Source organism: Uloborus diversus, chromosome 1, assembly GCF_026930045.1.
Source record: "Uloborus diversus isolate 005 chromosome 1, Udiv.v.3.1, whole genome shotgun sequence".
Taxonomy (NCBI): Eukaryota; Metazoa; Arthropoda; class Arachnida; order Araneae; family Uloboridae; genus Uloborus; species Uloborus diversus.
The window spans coordinates 180,315,831-180,335,512 of NC_072731.1; the positions used below are offsets into that span (position 1 = coordinate 180,315,831).

The following is a 19,682-nucleotide window of genomic DNA, read 5'->3' on the forward strand; positions in this document are numbered from 1 at the left end:
GCCTAAAATGTTAAACTTTGCATAAAATTGAAAAGAGGCGCAGGAGCTCAGCTCTTGTGAGCTCCCATGCAAACTAGGCCCTGCCTCCAACCAATAGAAATTGCAAACCAGTGTCGTTGTCATAGTGATGTCGATCTTATAACCGCAGATGGTATCTTAAAAATCGTGTTAGATGAACAACTGGGTGAGCAATATACAATATTCGGCATGAGTTTTGTCGCTGTTGCCTTTTTAGGCATTGACTCACGGCCTGGCAAAAGCTTTTGAAAAAAAAAAAAAAAAAAGAGAAAGAAACCTTCTAATCACGGTCGTTGAAAGCTTGTGAATTTTTTTTCCGCGGATCCGTGATGTTTCTTTCTCTCTCTTCTTTTCTTTTGCCTCAAACCAGAAAAGAGAGCGAGAGAGAGAGAGAGAGCGAGATAGATAGACTTGGGACTTTTAAAAGCTTGAGAAAAGAATTTGCGGAGGGATGAAGTTTCTTTTCTTCTTATTTGCAAAGCAAAAATAAATAAATAAATAAACAAAACTTGGTGTTAAAAAAATATCACAAAAACATAAAGATGCAGCAATAAGTAGTTATTGTAACAATTACACATACGTGAAAATATAGTATTTGTGAAAAATCAGTCAATTACGAAAATTAATCACTAAGTTGAAGTAAATTCTATCGTAAAGGATAAAATTCTTAATAAGAAAATTTTTGTGATGTGGACAAGTAAAAACTTCTAAGAACCTGTCAAAGTTTTCCGCGGGTCGGTGCCGGTTCGCCGGGCAACCAAATGAGAAACATGGCAGTACGGTAAACCTCTCCTTCTCGAGACTTAAAAGCTCTCTTCAGAGTGCAAGGAAAGAGTAATCAGAAGTTGTTACTGACAAAGAATTAGTGAAACCAATCAGCGCGATCATCCCCTGCTATGATGACTTAAATGTACATGACAAGTATATTATACAACAAGTATAATAAAGTATTGCAATAAACGATGGCCAATGTAAGTGAGGAAAAAAATGAACTCTGAATGACAGTTGCCTTTTTTATTGCAGAATATTTTTTACTTTGGTTCATTTTTGAACAGTTTAAAAAAACTGAACATAAGTGTCTCTTTGCTCATGTTGGCATTTAAAAGACTCAACCTGAACGGCAGATACAGGTTCTCAGAGAATCGTTTAGAAAACCGCAAGATTGGCGCAAAATCGCGATGAGGGGTGAAAAACGAACCTGATTTGAAATCTAAAATCAAGAAAGCAGTTGCAAAATCTTGGTGAGAAGATCAAGCGTGTTGTCCAATGAATGCCCCAAAGATCATGTTGCGTGTTCAACGGTATTTCCACGAACTGCTGAATGAACGACATTCTGAAGACAGACTGTGCAGCAAACGTCATAAGAATACGAGCATATCTGGATCTTGATAACGGTTCAATACAATCAGTCTGAGTGACCAGGGAAAAACTCCTAAATGGATCGTATCGAAGTGTTGCTCTACCATATTGCATTTAAGATCAGAAACAGACCCTTTTTACGTTTTAGTCCTTGGCCTACTTTCTGAACGGATGAATGTTCAATAACGAATGAAGCTGAGAACTTCCAGGATGGCGAATTCTTCTTGGAGAGCACGTTCTTTGACTCCAACCAGGTCAATTAATTTTAGCCTGGAACTAAACTTTTTGCCCTTAGATGACAAAAAAGGGAAAAAGCATATTTGATGATGAAACTTTAATAAATCTCACTATTCTGCTGTTTCTGCACATTTTCTTAAACGACCAGTATACAGGGAAAAAAATAAATAAAATAGAAGAAAATATTTCGCTTAATCTGGTTTAACACTAGAACGACTGACATTTTCTTTATACCTAGAAAGACTGAAGGGGCCAGTGTGGCCCCTACCCATTTTTGGGGTGAATTATTTTAAAAATTCTTCCTGAGTGTGTCCACATGCCCAATGCACCTTCTTTCATGACTAAATAAAAACTTAGTATGCAATTATTTGTAGTGTTTCTCTCTATACTGGCCAAAAGCTTAGATCAGATTTTCTTTTCAAGAGCAATGGCTACCGTTAGGCTGGTAAGCAGTCAGTACTGTTTATAGCATTTGGATAACCAACCGGCTGTATAAAGCGAAAGTTACAGGTTAAACTAGAGAGAATGGCCTTTTTTTATGCTAGAACAATTAGGAGAAAGGAAAAAAAAAATTTTTTTATTGTAAAAAAGCTTAGGGGCCACTGTGACCCCTCCCGTCTTTCTAGGTATAAGGATCAATATTTACAGTACTATGAGGTGTATGATAAAGTGATTAAACAAGCATTCAAATAGTGTCATATAATGAAAAGTCAGGAAGTTACATTACGTTCCGTTAGACATTATCCGAGTTATTAAACAACAAACTATGCGAGGGGCCGCACAGGCCCCTCCGTCTTTCTAGTGTTAACGTCTTTACCTTTAAATAGCATATGCAGGATATATTTAGAAGTTTAGTCGGAAAATAGCATTCCATTTAATTGCTGCATCTCTGGAAGGAAAAGTGCAATATAAACTACGACTCGAATGCAATAATTGAGGATAAGAGCAAAAAGACGTTTATCAAGAAAGACAACGTCAAAAATCACATTTTATGCATAAATCTTCCGTTGAAGAATGCGGGTATACAGTCATCATTATTTAGCTGAAAGTTTTTCACAATAGTCAGGCACAATTTTGTCATTAATCAAATAGCACAATAGTTGCGAGAAAACGGAACACGTAGAAAAATGGCTCGCATAAATGAACTCTTTCTATTTTACAAATTCTTGATGTGGCTTTTTACTTTTCTTTTAAGTAAGAATGACATGTAATTATAACTTTTCATTCATCTTATTAGTGAAATATTGATGCTTGTTTGAAATGCAAACTTACTCATAGTTTTTTTTTTGAATTTTAAATAAATTTTAGTACTTCTAAGGTGTCTCAATGAAGTTGTTAAAGAACCAATAAACGTTTTTTAACTCTTTAAGGATCACAAACTTTGCGGTACAGTATAAACATTTTTTATGCAAAATATTATTAAATGAGGACGTGAATAACATGAACATCAAGTTGTGTAAAAATTGCTTCAGAAGATTTTGTGTAAATTGATGAAATATGTGTTTATATGGACCATTACAGATGCAAAACTGTAACAAACTTCAAATTCGATTAATTTGCTATTCGGCACAGAAATATTTGGATTATTAAGGACAATACAAATTTATTTCCAATTTAAAAATAATTTTGAGCAAAGGTAAAAGCACGTTAGTATGAATGCGATGATTTCAATAGGTTAATTTCATTTGCGCTGCTTTCAAAATAAAATTGCTGAGTATTTTTTAAAGAATGTTTTATTTTTGCTTATATTAAGATTCAGATGTCTCAATAACAGCAAACAAATGTAATTTATAAATTATTTGTAAGGGATAGCTTATGAAATAAATGTTGAATTTAGGAGGCCCGCATGTCTCACAGTCTTTAAGGGTTGAAATCAGTTCTCAGTGTTTTTAACAAACTCACTCTCTCTCTCTATTACTTTTGTAATTTCATTATAAGCAGAAAACGCATATGGAATTTTGAAATCGTTTGTTTATAGTATACTTGTGGCTAGATGCTCTTAGCAACGCAGGAATATCCATAATAACCTTTAATTTGTTGGTGCTGTTATCAATTTGGAAAAAAAATTGCTTTACAGACGAGTAACTTGCCGTCTAATTTCACCAAGTGGAAATTGTTCGTCGAAAACGATTGTTTCTTCTTGGAAAGATTTTGTTTATAGTTCGCATTTTATTTACCTTACGTAGGATAAATTTAAACTAAGGAATAAAAATAATATTACGAGTAGACAAATTGCATTTATAGCAACATTAATAATGGGAATAAAAAATTTTAAAATATAGATACTTATGGATTTAACATACATTTCAAATACAAATCTTATTTTAAGACATTTTTATTTTGTTGTATTTCGCTATTTTCTTATTTAGGTACAATTTTATTTAGACAAGAGCTATAGCACAAGGTGTATATTTGCCATAGTGATCTTGGAGATATAAATGAATGTGAGATTTGTTTTGCCATGGAGTTGAATTGGGTTACAGTCGCAACTGCGAAGCTAACCTAATGGTTACGAAAGAACAGAAGTGTTTTATGCATTTATTGAAATTCTTACTATTTCCGACATAAACACATGATCTTACTTACTTTAAAATACTATATACATATCTGCGAAAAATAAAATATTAGCAACATCACCGCAGTGTGAAACAAATTTTCTGTTTGAAACATTTTCCCCGAAAGATCGACATCACTTTCTATTAAACGAAGTTAAATTAAATAATATTTGATCTCCCGCTTAAAATTTGATAATTAGTACCACATCCAGCGTTGTAGGAAAAATGTTAGTATGATAGAACATAAAAAAGCATGTACTTAACATTAGAAGCAATCAAGCATTTAGAGGAATTAGGATACATTCAATTTTGCACGAGAAGTTTGTTAGTATGCAAAAGTGTTTTGTTAGCTTCTAAAGACAGTCAGAAACAAGAAGAACATTAAGAACAGAAATATAAACATAAGTATAAATAGAGGACATTCAGATTTGACTATACTCATTGTGTACCAAATGTGCATTAAAATTATACATAATTGATCCTGTTCACTACAAATAATTATAATTTTTCAAAGGGAATATTTTTATGCGGAGCATTAAGAACTTTCCTATTTAGTAGTGATTTGGAATTAGCTTCATTCTTTTAAAGTGAGGTACTTATATAGGGGAGGGTGGCCCAAAGTGGGTAGGTTTTCGAAGAACCCTCGAAAATTGTAGTTTTTGGATTTTTATCGTAACAATTTCGGTTTTATTTCCTAGCATGGTTCTGGAACTTCAAAATAAAAAGTGATTTTTGTATTATTTCAAACCCAATATTTATTTATTGTCAAACTTTACAAACATTTGAAAAACCCGCTTTGCCCTACCAGGGAGTCCAAAGCAGGTAAGCTTAACCAATTGTGATTTGATACATTTGCCTATTAAGTATAAATATATAAATGTTTAAAATAATTGACTAGTTACCTGCTATTATTAAAAAAAAAATATGTAAAAAAGTTGTACTAATCCAATTTAAAGTCAACACATTTGTTTATAAAACATAAAGAAGTAACTGATTAAATTAATAGACAAATTAATTGCCATCCTGAAATTTTTTTTAAAAAAGTTATACTTATCCTATTGAAATAGAAAATCTAAATCAACACACGAGTCAAGAAATTATAAATAAATATGTAATTAAATCCTATAACCGCTTTTTCCAACCCGCTTTGCCCGAAGGGACATTTTTTATTTCAATAATCATAACCTTAAATTAAAAAAAAACGAAATGACTCTAGTAGTTTGTAGATGGATGGCGTCAGAATAACGTAATATTATCAACAATAAAAAAAATAAGCTGTTCATCGACTAATCACAAGTTACAAAACTTCATTTTTTTAAAGAAATGTATCATTTTTCTTTAAATTTTAAGCCTGGTTGCGCTATGCCGCTTCACTGCTGCTTCGCTGGGACTGATTGAAACACGGGGGTGTTCATGTAAGCACGACATACATATGCATCGCCGCTTACACACCATGGAGGGCCATACGAAGGCCTACCCGCTTTGGGCCACCCTCCCTCAATTCCCGGCATCGTCAAAATCTATTACGTTGCAAAAGTTTAAGCCCATACATTATATAAAAGTATCAACGTCTTTTTTTTGATTTTTTTTTTTTTTGCAAAAAAAAGTTATTTTCCTTCGGACAGACTTAATGTTAAGATGTAAGTTGCCACCTCAAGCTGAGGTAAAAGTAAAACTACAAGTTTATAACGATAGCCCGACTATTTTCAACTAATTTTAGCTGCCACTGGGAAGGTAATCTCAGCTTGGTTTCGTCTATTCCAGATTGAAAAAGCGAAGAGTGAAAAAGCAGCTTCCAGCTGTCGTAATCAATTTGTCTATATAAGAAGGCTGAACAAAATATTCTATACCGGAAACTCAGAAGTAGATTTCGAAAAGGCTGAGAAGTCAGCCATCGTACGTGCAAACTAACTCATGGGTATTCCACACAATAACTTTGTGACCGTCGTAAAATAAAAAAAGCCTTTGCTGTTCTTTAATGAATGCTAAACTCGACGAAAAAGACAAAACCGAACGCTGTTTCGAAACAATGAACCATCGACGAAACATTAATAAATAAAACAAAAATATGCAGATTAAGCATGTTTCTTCTTATATGAGTATTTAGAACGACCGTACTTTACTTGAAGTGCACATTGGTCATTTTTTATGTCACCAATAGCCATTTTTCTTGCAGTAAATGTCACACTTAAAGAACGAAAATGGTAAAACAGTGCATATTTTTTTAACTAGAAAATGAATATCCTCAAGAAGTGAAATACTGCAAATGCAATTTCATTTTTTCTTTCATTGTTGCTTAATAACTAGGAGCATAGGAAGAAAATAACATACTCGTAAACTGGATACATCGTACATTTCAGTCACAAATTTGTAAAATTAATAAATTAATGCAATGAAAACAGTTAATGGAAAGATATTCTTTAGCGTAGCCAAGATTTTGTTTCTGGGGGAGGGCGTGCATTTTTATGAAACCGCTAATTGTATTAAAGAAGGTTTTTTCCACAGTCAATGAAGAGCAGAAGATTTAAAAGTCTGCACGTAGGTAACAATGGGGTCGTTTTCAAAATTTCAAAAGTATTTTTTTCTGAAAGAGCATGCTTAAAAACATAGGATCTGATCATTTTTTAAATAATTTGTTTAAGTTTAATATTTTTAAAAAATTACTTAAATCGGTGATCTTTCATTGTTTACATTTCTTGCCGATGACATCACAAATATGATGAAATGCCATTCTGTGTTGCCATTCACAGTGCAAAATATTTAATTCGCATCTTTACTCACGTGTATTGGCAACGATATGGTTGATAGCAAGCGTAGAGCGAATTTTTAATTCGTTGCTTGATTATCATAACGTGGAAACGTAGTAGAAAGATGCGCCAAAGTGCATCATTTGTGACGTCATGAAGACCACGCCTGTTTAAAAAATCGAACGTTTTAAAAAACTTATTAAAAAAAAAAATGTTGGGAAAATGAAAGTATTTTCTGGGTCTATGTTATTTTTTTTTTCGTGCTCATTCTATCCATTTCAATGACTTAAAGTAATACTTTTGATTGAAGGAAACCACCCCATTGGAAAACCCCCAGTTTGTTCCATATCTTTCTGGAGGAGTTTATTTCTTTAGAGAAAAATGAAAAATTTTGACATTTCTTTCACAAAATGACGTATTTATAATATTTTTAATAATATTTGTTTATTTCCTTCAAATTTTTTTATGCAAGTATTCCTCATGAAAAGAATAAAAAGTGCAAGCTGTAAGATAATTTAATTTCTTTGTGCACCAAAGCATTATGTGCCGCTTTTCTCACTAAAACTAAATGTATTCGCAGGATAGAGTTGTATCAATGACTTCAATAAGTGGAAATGGTTAAGTTAAAATTTTAATACGTTTTCATTTAGTGTGTGTATATTCATATGTGAAAATATGTGTGTGTGTGTGTGTGTGTACTGCATAGATATGTACGTAAATGTACATGTAACAAACTTTCTATAGAGATATAAAAAAATTGTTTATAATATCATAATTTAGAGCCTCACACTTACACATAAGTTTGTGTCAAAAAATCCATTTTGCAGTTTATAAAAATTGCTGTCGAATGACGATTGAACTAATTTTTATTATTTTTGGTGTTTTGAACTCAGATGTCAGCTGAAAGTTAGAAAACAGGAATGCTTTTTTAATAGTAAAAGTTTTGTCTATTTCTACGAAGAAAAAATAATGCAAATAATTTTCACATATTTTTCTCTCTTTAAGTTTTGTAGGAAAATATAACTGTTAAACGACATTTTAATTCGTTAAGAAAACCTTCCTTTGATTTTTCCAGAAAAACCTCGGCTTCAAAGTTCCCGGTACTTGTACGCCCTTATTTCCCTTTAATTCTTTTTAAGAAAGCCCATCCGATTGGATTAGGATCATATGCTCAACAGAGAAATATAATTCTCACAAAAGAGCTAAGAAGTGAAGAAAACGTTGTGTATAAACTTATCCGTGTTTTAATTTGTTCGTGAAAAATTGATACGTGCCAAGTCAATTAACGCACTGTGCTTGATTGTTTTCGTCTTTTCATGTGCAGATTAATTCAATTGTTTTATGCAGTGTTATTAACAAAAACTCACCTAATTACTATGAATTAATAATCAATGCATCTCTCTAATATGTTTTGTTAACTTCTTTTTTGCAACAGTAGTATTATTTTTATCTGAAGACTTGTAACAAGGTAAACTTTTTGGACGCTAGAGCACACAGCAAAATTTACTGAAGTTTAACTCTCTACTGCGCAAATTTTAATTTCCTGTAGAAAAACAGATTTATATGTACAGAACGCTATAGAATAATGTGTTTAACTCATATAAGGTGAATTTTTGATTCTTTTTTTTTATGTTTTCAAAGAAAGTTAGTGACTTTGTGACTGAAACATTAACTTGTGTTTGTAAAAACAACCTAAATGTATGGCAGTCATACTGCATTACTTCGAGATTCTCACTGCTCAGTATAAAGCTCCTATAGGAAAATATAATTTTGAAATTTGATGTGACCTTAGAGCCACGGAGGATTAAGAAAAAGTTTCAAATAGAAACTGAACTGCAAGAAACTTACATTGTATGCGAAAACTAGTTATTATAATTATTATTGTACTACAAAAAGCAACAATGAAGAAAAAATGAAGAACTATGAAAATGCATATTATACAGAAAATTGCATAGGTTAAAAGTAGTTAGTACTAAGCTTACAGAAATGTTAGTTAGCTGAGCTTTTGTTATTACAAGAAATCACAAAAGAGAAATAAAATACTTTTTTAGTTTAAGCATACATATTTCAATATCAAATAAGATATTAGACATCAGTAAATAGAAAATTACCCCACATAGTTATCTCTTTAAAAATAAATTTTAAATGGTTAATCCAAAACTGATAATCATTTATAAGGTCAATAATAGCCAGTTTAGGCTGTTTGCACGAACAAGAGAGTAATTTTAGTTTTATTCCTGAAAATATTGCAAGGGCTTTCGGATATTCTTTTAAGCTATTGGAAAGAAAAAAAATATTACTAAAACAGATGCAAATATAAATATTTAAATTTATTCAACCCTTTTGGAGATGCACGTAAAACCTGTTTTTATGCGGTGGATAGAGACCGCACAAAATATATCGTTCAAAATTTCACGAGTAGTTATAAAAAGTTGTTTTCGCAACACAGTTAAAAAATACTTTTTTACGCGGTGGATAGGAACCGCATAGAAAAAAGTCTCACGAAGAAAATAATCCAAAAACTTACAAAATAATTCGGTTGCTTCTTTAAACATAGTCAAAATGAACCCAGGGATGATAATTTTGCGGAATCGTCAGACAAAATTTCGCACAAAAAATACCGCACAAATACAGGTTTGAGTGTAATTTATCAAAAGTTTTCTTGCGTTTATAAATATTGTGAATCAAAATTAACTGATTGAAAAAGTTTCGGATACGTGTTTTGATGTTGGCAGCATTTCTTAAATTGTGTTCCGCAGAACCCAGGGGTTCCATGGAGATTAATCAAGTTTCTTTTCTTTTCAGAAAACTTAAAAAATCTATCAAAATAGTGAATTTTTAAAACTTAAAATTAAATTTTAAACTTTTGTTTGTGTCTGCAAAATTTTGTTTTCTAAGCTGTTTAAATTTTTTTTATTTTTTATTAATTTTTGAAATCACGTTTTGACATTACAAAATTTTATTTGAAATAATTTTTACTTTGAATGTAAACAAAACATTTCAAGAAAGTTGCTTCAAACTATATACTTACGAAAAAAAAAAAAACAGGGATTCCGCAGAAGAACTGGTTATTTAAATGGTTGCACTCATTAAAAAAAATCAAGAAACGCTGTTGCAAGGGATCCCTTTACATCCATAAATGCACATCTTTTGCCTTAACAAACGGGGTTCTTTGTGGTTTCAAAGCACTTGACTTCAAATTTTCATCGATACTTGCACATTTAACATGATTTTGTTTAAAAAGCGTTTTGAGATTTTCACTCTGTAGAGGAGAATTTTTTAATTACTCTATTTGAGAGTCAGATACCCCAGAATCACTTGTATTAAACATAAAATTTCGAACTATACTAGTAACCTAAACTATTAAAGCACAAATATTTGAAAGGGAAAAAAATCTTTGTTTGCCCTGAAATTCTGCATGCTCGGTAGTTAAAACATCTCAAAGTAGGGTGAAAACCACATATCAGTTCCAGACGATTGACAAAAGACGAAAGGAATTCTTTAAGTAATTTTAGTAATTAAAGAACATATACTTTGTGGTAACTTAATTTTTTTAGATTGAGAATACCTAATTATAAAAAAAAATACTTCTGAATTTACAAAGGTTTATAAAGCAAAGAATTTAAAAAAAAAAAAATCCATTTCTGTTCCAAAATCCGTTTCTATTTGCTGCAAAACTTATGCAGCGAAATATTTATAGATTTTACTTCTCTGTTTAAAACCTTCTTCAACGTAATCACACAAGTTGAGAAAAAAATCGAAAACACCAAGTAGCTTTCTAAAAGATATGGGAGTTACAAAAATCAAGTGATTGATATAGTCAAATTGTAAATCATATTGGTAAGCACATTCGAATACGAATATGTTCCTACCTTCAACCTACCTCAGACACTTCCGATGATTACTAACAGGTAAGCTGACTTCGTCGCTAGCCTTCGAAGTCCCATTTAATTTTTCACTATGGGGGTTAAAAGGGCCTTCACTTGCCCCGTAAGTATGTCCTTCAGATGACCACACACCGTTCTTATGATTGGACAGTTCTGCTTCCAAGCCAGCTTTCTCTCCCAATCCCGGTTTCTCGTCTGAATCATACGCAGGAAGCATCGTCTCCAGAGGTATACTCTCCCGATCGTTGTCCTCACCTCCCGACGTACTTTTTTTAACGCGAATTCGCCCCGTTGAAAAACTAATGACAGCATCTTCTGGGATGCTCACGTGGGTGTTTTCGGACCCGTTTAATATCCTCCTGTCCATGTCCTCAACAGGCACGTAGTGGTGCAACCGAGTGTCACAGGGTTTCTGTGCAGAGTCCGACGAATTTTCTCGATAGCCACCGTTGTCCATGTTCGCAGTCTGGCACTCCTCTTCCAAGACGACAACGGCCGTGCCATTCACGGCATGGCCATTGGACTCTTCGTGGCCGTAGCCGTTTGGGAGGGGTGTGTCGTCTTCTGGCCGATGACCGTTTTCAGTGACCACGACTCGCAGGCGATCATCATCGCTGGTGGACTCTTCTTCCTCTTCTGTTTTCTGTTGGCGGTGGTAGCCGTCGTTGTCGAAGCCTTTTATATTGTCTTTCTCGTGACGGACCTGTTGAAGACAATAAAAAATGTCAGTCAAGAGCGCCAAAAATAGCTAAAATTTTCGATTGCAAAGAGTTTTAATAATTACTTACTACAAAAGCACTTATTTTCGCGAGGCTTTAAATTTCACGAGCCCGTCGTAATCGTAAAAATTAAAAAAAAAATTCAACTATATTTTCTACATATAATAAACTTTCTGCTTTGTTCGTTTAAAATTCGCGAAATTTTCAGCACGCGAAATCAGATATCTTCATTTTCACCAAAATTACTGCAAAGTATCTAATTATTCAATAATAAGTAGATCGTTTCGGGATATTAATTTGTTAATGTTTCGGAAGCGTTTGTAGAGAAGTATTTTGTTTTAATTCTAATTTCAAAAAATAATTCTTTAAAAAAATTTAAGGTTTGACTTACGTTTTATTAGCTGCAAATGTTTTGGTAATTGATTTATTTTATACAAAAATAGAATGGTTATTGAATTATTACATATCGAATCACTATTGAATAATGCACATGGAATGGTTATTGGACTTCATAAGGAAATTTGTTCAAATAAGAAATTTTTTGAATAAAGAAATATTCGCAGGGCCCGATTCAGAAACTTTGTGGCAGTAGACCCAACACATCTACAGAACACATATGGAACTATACAGTTGAAGAAAGTTCTGGAGAGTTACAGCAGCGCATCTTTTTGTCAACAGTCTGTAGAACATCGCACAACTCTTAATTACATACACATGACTAATTTTTGAGACAGGAAGCAAAATATTTTAGTTTTGATTATGTAGCTGAATTCATTGTAAACAGTTCCTCCGCTCTTCGTTAAAATATCGATCAATAACCCCTCAATCTAGGGGGCCCTTACAGGGGCGTAGCTAAGGGGGGGTTTTGGGGACAAACCCCCCCCCCCCGAAACGTTAGTCTCAAAAAAGAGAGAGAGAGAGAGAAAGAAGAGAGAAGAAAAAGAAAAAAAAGGAAGAAAAAGAAAAAAAAAATCAAAACGACTTTTTTCTGAGTAACAAAGGTCAAAAATTCACTTCGCTACCCCCCCCCCAGGACATTGAAAATCTGCTCCATGTGTGACCCTCAAGCATAAGCCCTCTGCTGCGACAATTTTTTGATAATTGAGTGAAATTTGACACTTTGCTTTAGAAATGAGATTGATTTGTTAAATCCACGTATATGCAGCCTTTCTTTGTTTTAGGTTCTGCAAATTGTTATTTTTGTTTAATTTTATGAGCCGCGCAGTGGGAATATTGCATACAGTCGAATCTGTATAATTCAAATTTCACATTAAAGAAAACAATCGAGATAAAGAGGTTTTGAGATACGGGGGCTTTAAGTAAATTTTTATAGAAATTTGAAGTATGATAGTGAAAATTTGAAATCGATACTAAAGACAATATGGGCTTTTGATTAAAATTCCTCTTTATTAGTTTTGCTAGGTATTTATTCTATTACTAGTGGTACCCGCACGGCTTTGCCCGTAATAGAAAAATTAAAAGGTCTTTTGGTTCGCCTGTATATTTAGAAATAATGTATGGTGAATTTTCTCGCCAATTGGCTTGTACCCATGTTACGGTTCCACGTTATGATAATTTCGTATCTCGCCAATTGGCTTGTGCCCATGTTACGGTTCCACGTTATGATAATTTCGTAATTTACTCGTCCATCTTATGATTTTTTTGTTCTTAAAATTGGAATAGAAAAAGAACCACATCGAATTTTCGAAAAATCGCTTCGAGGTGCACACCCCCATGCTGCAAACTAACTTTGTGCCAAATTTCATGAAAATCGGCCGAACGGTCTAGGCGCTCTGCGCGTCACAGAAATCCAGACATCCTCCGGACAGAGAAACTTTCAGCTTTATTATTAGGAAAGATTACATTATTAAGTGCTTTATTGCGAGTTTAAGGAATCATTTTGACAGTAAAAGAAACTTTAAGCATATCTTTTTCAAGAAAAAGTCTTGTATTGCTTGAAAGTCAAACATCCAATTTACAGGCGGAAATGGAAGTATCTATGAGCTTTCAGGGATATCAGCTTTTGTAGATGTGTGTTAGCCTCTAAATTAAGCAGTCACACTAAAATGAACGGTACACGCTCATCAGATATTTGATTTCCCCCTGATTTGGATAGACTGGTTTCGACAAGACGTTGCTAGAAAATTTCACTTTAAATTAAATGGAGGGAAAAGAAAAAAAAAAGTTGAATTTTCCATAACATTAAAAGAAAAAAAAAATCTTATTTTTCGTTTTGTTTGACACAAGTATCGGAATTGGGGCACCCCATTCCAAAGTATGTAAGATTCACCTCCCTCTTATTTTTTTTAATACTAAAAAAATTTGCATATATATATAAAAGAATTAACCCCTCCCGAAAGTCGGGTCTAGCTACGCCTCTGGGCCCTTAGTTCGGGCCTCATAGGCCAAATATATTAAGTTAGGCATTGAACTTGTGTGAATAATTTGTAACTAAAAATCTGTTACAAAAACATATGTTTATTTCTTTCCAATAACTTTTCTTGGCATACATATCTATTTAAACACGTCAAATAAAGAGTAGCATTCGTAGTATCAATTTCAAATAAGGCCCTATTTCTACTGAAAGAAGTATGGGAACCTTATGGTTCCTAGAACTTATTTTAATGCGCAAATAGTTTGAATTTCGTCAAAAATGGGAAAAATCACACAAAATTGATAAGAAGTGCAGTTGCTGAACTCCTGTGGGCTACCATTCAAATTTAGGTCTTATGACAAATGATTTTGCAGTTTTCAAATGTTAATTGACAATTGAATCCCCAGTGTACACAAAAGATGTGTCTTTCTCTTCACCGCTACTTCAAAAGTTGCGCAGATCCGGCACCTCAAACACCCCATTTCAATTAAAAGCCGATTCCTTCCCCATTTAACGGGAATACTTGACGACCTGGGTACAGCGAAGAGCTAATCTCATCAATAAATCGCACCAACAATGTTTCCCGGATCACGACTTGGTGGCAGAAGCCGCAGCTGAGCACGCTTCAGAATGAAAGGACCCTCTTTACGAATCATTACAGCGTGGTCCGCAATAGCTGAGAGGAAGGAGGATGGAATTTTTCGCGAGAACTCTAATCATTACGTTGTTTAACAGGAACCAATGACCGTCATCTCAAAAAGCAGCGTCTGCTATCGAAAATGGCGTATTTGTTAACCTGGACGCGATTTGGCCTTTTTCTCGGAAGAGGCAACTTAGCACGGCCATTTCAAAGTAGGTGAACAATTCATGAAATACTTTAAAACCATGGTGCCCAACCTGTTTCTATCAGATGGCCGCATATCATATTAAAATGATTTTCATGAACATGATGCAAATGAAATGAAAAATTTTCTAAATAGCATAGGAAACATGGAAAAGGAGAGAAAATAAAATACCAGAAATTGTTGCCATCTTTTCTTTGATGATTCTTTTATTGAATGCGACTGTTTTTTCAGAAATCAATTTATTTATATTTGACTCCAAATTTGTAACATTGTCATAAATCGTGCTTTTCGATTTGTAACATTTAGCAAAACAGCAGGCCACACGGATTAGCTTCGCAGACTGCATGTGGCCCGTGGGCTGTAGATTGGGCATCACTGTTTTAGAATATTTTTGTACTCTCGTGTTTCAGGAGTTTGATGTTAGAAATGTCTCAGAGAAGATAACGTTCATTTTTTCGGCTTGCCGTTATGAAGGGGTCTAGGATGCAATAAAGTTAAAGTGCAACATAAAGAGACAGAATGAAGATTCCTTTAAAATACGGAAACTAATTAAATAAAAAACTGATTTATCAAGAAATAAATCTCAATAGCATTTGTATGCCGAGGCAAAATTACAAGGCCGTCACTTCCACTCATAACAGTTAATTCACATAGAGAACTTTATGACTACGACATTTTTAACGTATAACAGTCATCATTAGTCAGCGGTTCCCAACCTTTTTCTCTTTGCGAACCCCTTGGAACAGGCAAAAAAGTTCGCGAACCCCCTGATGTTAAAATTAGTAACATGTAAGAAACAATAAAAAAACAGCATGTTTGCTTTCCATTTTATGCAGCATTTGATTGCAATAAACAAAAATATAATTGTAAAATATCATTTAGTGCAAACATTAATAAAAAGTTAAACCTACATCTACAAGAAAAATTATAAACAAGAAGTTTTATGAACCAACTATTTTTTTAAGCATACTTTAAATTGGGGAAAAAATCCTTAATGCGGTATTTGTGGCTGTTTGACGGAACAAAAAAACTGAAAGTTTGGTTCAATGTCTGACAGTTTGAGTCTTAAATCAGGCTCTGCATTCAATCTGCTTCGGTATTTATCTTTGAGATAAGTATAGGAGGAAAATCCTTTCTCGCACAGATATGTTGTACAAAATGGTAATAAAATTAGAATTGCTTTTTTGGACAAAACGGTATAGTCATTTCTTACACTGAGCCAGAAGTCAATTAACGAGAGCTCTTTAAAGGTAGTTTTCAATGAATTATCACAGGATAACTCGATGAGCATTTCCTTTTCAGGTAATGTCAGGGTGTTCTCTAAGCATGGATTTCCTTCAAAAGGATTGCGTATCCAGTTGTTTGAGAGAGGGACGTTACGCCTATTAGGAAAATACTCGTCAAAAGTTAGTTCAAGATGTTGCAGATGTTCACATACATTTCTTTTAACGCTTTCATCAAGTTTCATTGAGTTTTCTGATAAAAAACTACTAAGAGAAGTGAAACAAGAAAACTCACCCATTTCCAGGCATTGGATCCAGAAATTCAATTTTTTTTACCATAGCTTCAATTTTATCAACATATACAACGAAAATATTAACAACTGCACCTTGCAAGGATAGATTTAATTCATTTAATTTTGAAAAGATATCAGCTAAATATGCAAGCCTTTGCATCCAAAGAGGATCGAATATGCAAGTGGACAAGTGAAATGGATGATCAACAAAAAACGCTTGGACTTCTGACTTCAATTCAAATAAGCGTGTCAAAATTTTGCCACGGGAAAGCCATCTAACTTCTGTGTGAAGAAGTAAAGTAACATGAAAGCTTCTCAATTCCTCACAAAGCGCGTGAAATAGACGGCAGTTTGTGGCACGTGATTTTATGAAATTTACAATTTTTACCGCATCATTCAAAGTAGCGAATAATTCTGCGGGAATACGCCTACATGCTAATGCTTGTCTATAAATGCAGCAATGAGTCCATTCAATTTTCTCGTCAATCTTCTTTACTCGCACCACAAAGCCAACAAATTTTCCTGTCATTGATTTTGCACCATCCGTGCACACACCCACACACAAAGACCAATCTATTCCATTTTCTTCAAAGTAACTGTTGACCAGTTCGAAAATTGCTTCTCCAGTTGTGTTGGTTTTCAAAGGTTTTGCTAATAGTACATCTTCTTTAATTGTATCGTTAAAAATATACCTAACATAGAAAAGTAATATTGCAGCGTTTGCTACATTAGTCGACTCATCAAGCTGGATCGCAAAATTATTCTCTTTTATTCTATGCACAAGTTCTTTTTCCACATTACTTGCCAAATCAGTAATTCTGCGTGATACTGTGTTGTTTGATAGCGGAACCAGGTCAATTTTTTTGCTGACTTTTCTCCCAGCATACACTTAGCAATATCTTTAGTACACGGTCCAATTAAATTTTCTGCAATTGTATGTGGCTGTCCAGATCTTGCAATTCTATAACTGACTCGATATGAAGCTTCAAGGGCCATTTTACTATTTTCGTTGGATTCTAACAGGAACGTAGAGACGCTGCACTTTTTATTATATTCCAATTTTCTTTTAAAATATTCGATAGGTTTGTCCTTGTGTGTCGGATGCTTTGTTTCGAGGTGTCTTCTCAGAAGTGACGGTTTCAAACTGCTGTTCGCTAGAACTTCGTTGCAGAGAAGACAAAGCGGTCTAGATTCAGACTCTTCTCCAGTAAAATAAAAGCCCATTTGTAAATAGTCACTGTCATATTTTCGCTTTTTTCCTTTTTTCTCCCCTAGTTCACTTTTCTGTTTAGTCGGGGGAGGCGGCAGTTCATTACAGCTATCTATTTCAATATCCTGTGTTGATTCGAAAGTTACTGCTGATGTTGAGGGTTGATCGATTGACTGCTTGTCCATTTGTCGCTCAACTAAACTACCAGTTTTCAACCATCGATCCATACCAGCAGAAAGTTATTAAATCATAAAAATCACCAACACGATTATAACTTCACAAACAGAGTAGCAAGTTCACGTAGCAAAACCAATTGCAAACAAAATCACTTGTTTTCAAGCATCTCTAAAGTATCTCTAAATACGTCTGTTAACAACTATTTCCCCAGAACTATGAGCAAGCTGATGTTATATATTTTTGAAAACGAACAGATGGGTAAAATCCAGTAATAAATTTTAAGTTTGGAGCCTTTTGCTGTCATGTCTGTTATTCGATGACTGAATTCGACGGAAATTCCCGAGTTATATTTCAACCAGATTAAAAATAATACCCCTATGATGCATTGTTTGAGAATTCTTTATTTTTTTCGACATATGTATATTATGTATATTGTTTGATTGACTCCACGCGATGGCGCCTTTTTAAGGTCATCGTGATCCCCGCCACAGCTTAATACAACGTTTCTGCATGGCGCCTCGCAATAAAGAAGGAAGGATATCTCTTTTTGTTGTCTATCGAAAAAAAAATGAGAAAATTTCTTTTTAACCAAGATTATAAAACCGCTGAAAGATTTTTTTTTTTTTTTTTTTGAGCTTAATATAAGAGTCTGGCGCGTTTTCAAATTAAAAAAAAAATTTAGTAACTATGTGTGCAAATTGAATATTTTATATATTTTTTTACCAAACTAGGAAAAATCCGCCATTGCACCGAAATTTTCGCGAACCCCCTTCCTGCACCTCGCGAACCCCTGGGGGTTCGCGAACCACCGGTTGGGAACCTCTGTCATTAGTGAACACGGAGGATCTTCGACGAGCTGGCACCGAACCCAGAACTCTCCAGTTACGAGCTCGGGGCCATACCGATCAGGTCACACGGTCTTAGAAAATTGATTAATGCATAATATTTATAATTATTTTTAAATAATAAAAAGTAAAAGCTAAACTTTAAAAGACCCTGAATCAAGTGCAAATATATGCGCAAAAATGTCACACCTTAACAAATGGACTAAGTATGAACTTAATTATAAGAAAAACAGGAAAAAATCAAGAAGTTTCGCTTCTGTATTCAAGCTATAGAATTCCCCTTCTTGATTGTTTCGAGAGTTCTTTCTGAAGCTTGGCCTTCTGAATCAATGAAACAATTGATTTTCACCTACGTGGTTCTGCCTAGGTACTTCCAGTGTTTTAGGATTCGTTAAGTCCTTTAAACGGCAATCCGAGCCTTAGTTTTGTTCTACCATGTAGATGGTATCAAGAGGTTTTAACGAAAAAGATTCTTTTGCATTTCTAGTATTAAAAAATAAAAAAAAGGGAAAATATTGAGCTTTCCTTTTTTCTTATAAGTGCAGTTGAACTCGGTTAATACAAAATGTCAAAAACCCACGAATTTGTTCGTATTAGCCGTTATTCGTGACAACCGTGAATGAGTCCTGTGAAAAAAGGAAGAAATGCTTACGCTTTATTAAAAAAAATATTGCTAAAAGTACACATATTGTAATCTAACTATTGGTACATTCATAAAAAAAATCACTCATTTCTTATTAAATGAATGTTTTTACAAACAGTTGGAAAGGAAAGATGATAATCGACAAGCGCAGAATTGGTTGTAATCCACAAAGGAAAATGATCAATTAGCTCCGAGTAAATTGAAATGTCCACAAGTAAACAAATGTACGGGATCTGTTTTCTACGGGCAAAATGTTTAATATTTTCTTCTTGATACATAATGGGACTTCTTTTACCTAACATAATGATGAATAATTTCTGAAAAATGAAATAATAGTATTTAGCCGCGAACAGTTTAAGTAAAGAGGTCAGAAATTTTTGTTCGTCTTAGGCGAGACTTTCAATTTAATGTACGTATTATACGTTAAATTTTTAACTCAATTAAATATCAAACCAAAATAGATGTACAAAATGTTCGTTTTAGTAGGGATTTTGTATGAAACGCGATCGTATGAAGAATAACGGTAGATAATAGGGGAAAAGTTAAAATT

General features: G+C 33.7%; 1 protein-coding gene across 1 annotated transcript in view; it reads right to left on the minus strand.

Annotated features, from left to right (window-relative positions):
* Positions 1 to 19,682, minus strand: part of LOC129233774 (uncharacterized) — a 203,910-nt gene that overhangs the window by 77,720 nt on the left and 106,508 nt on the right. The window contains 1 exon segment of the mRNA XM_054867754.1: positions 10,800 to 11,506. Within this exon segment, the coding sequence (XP_054723729.1) occupies positions 10,800 to 11,506 (707 nt within the window).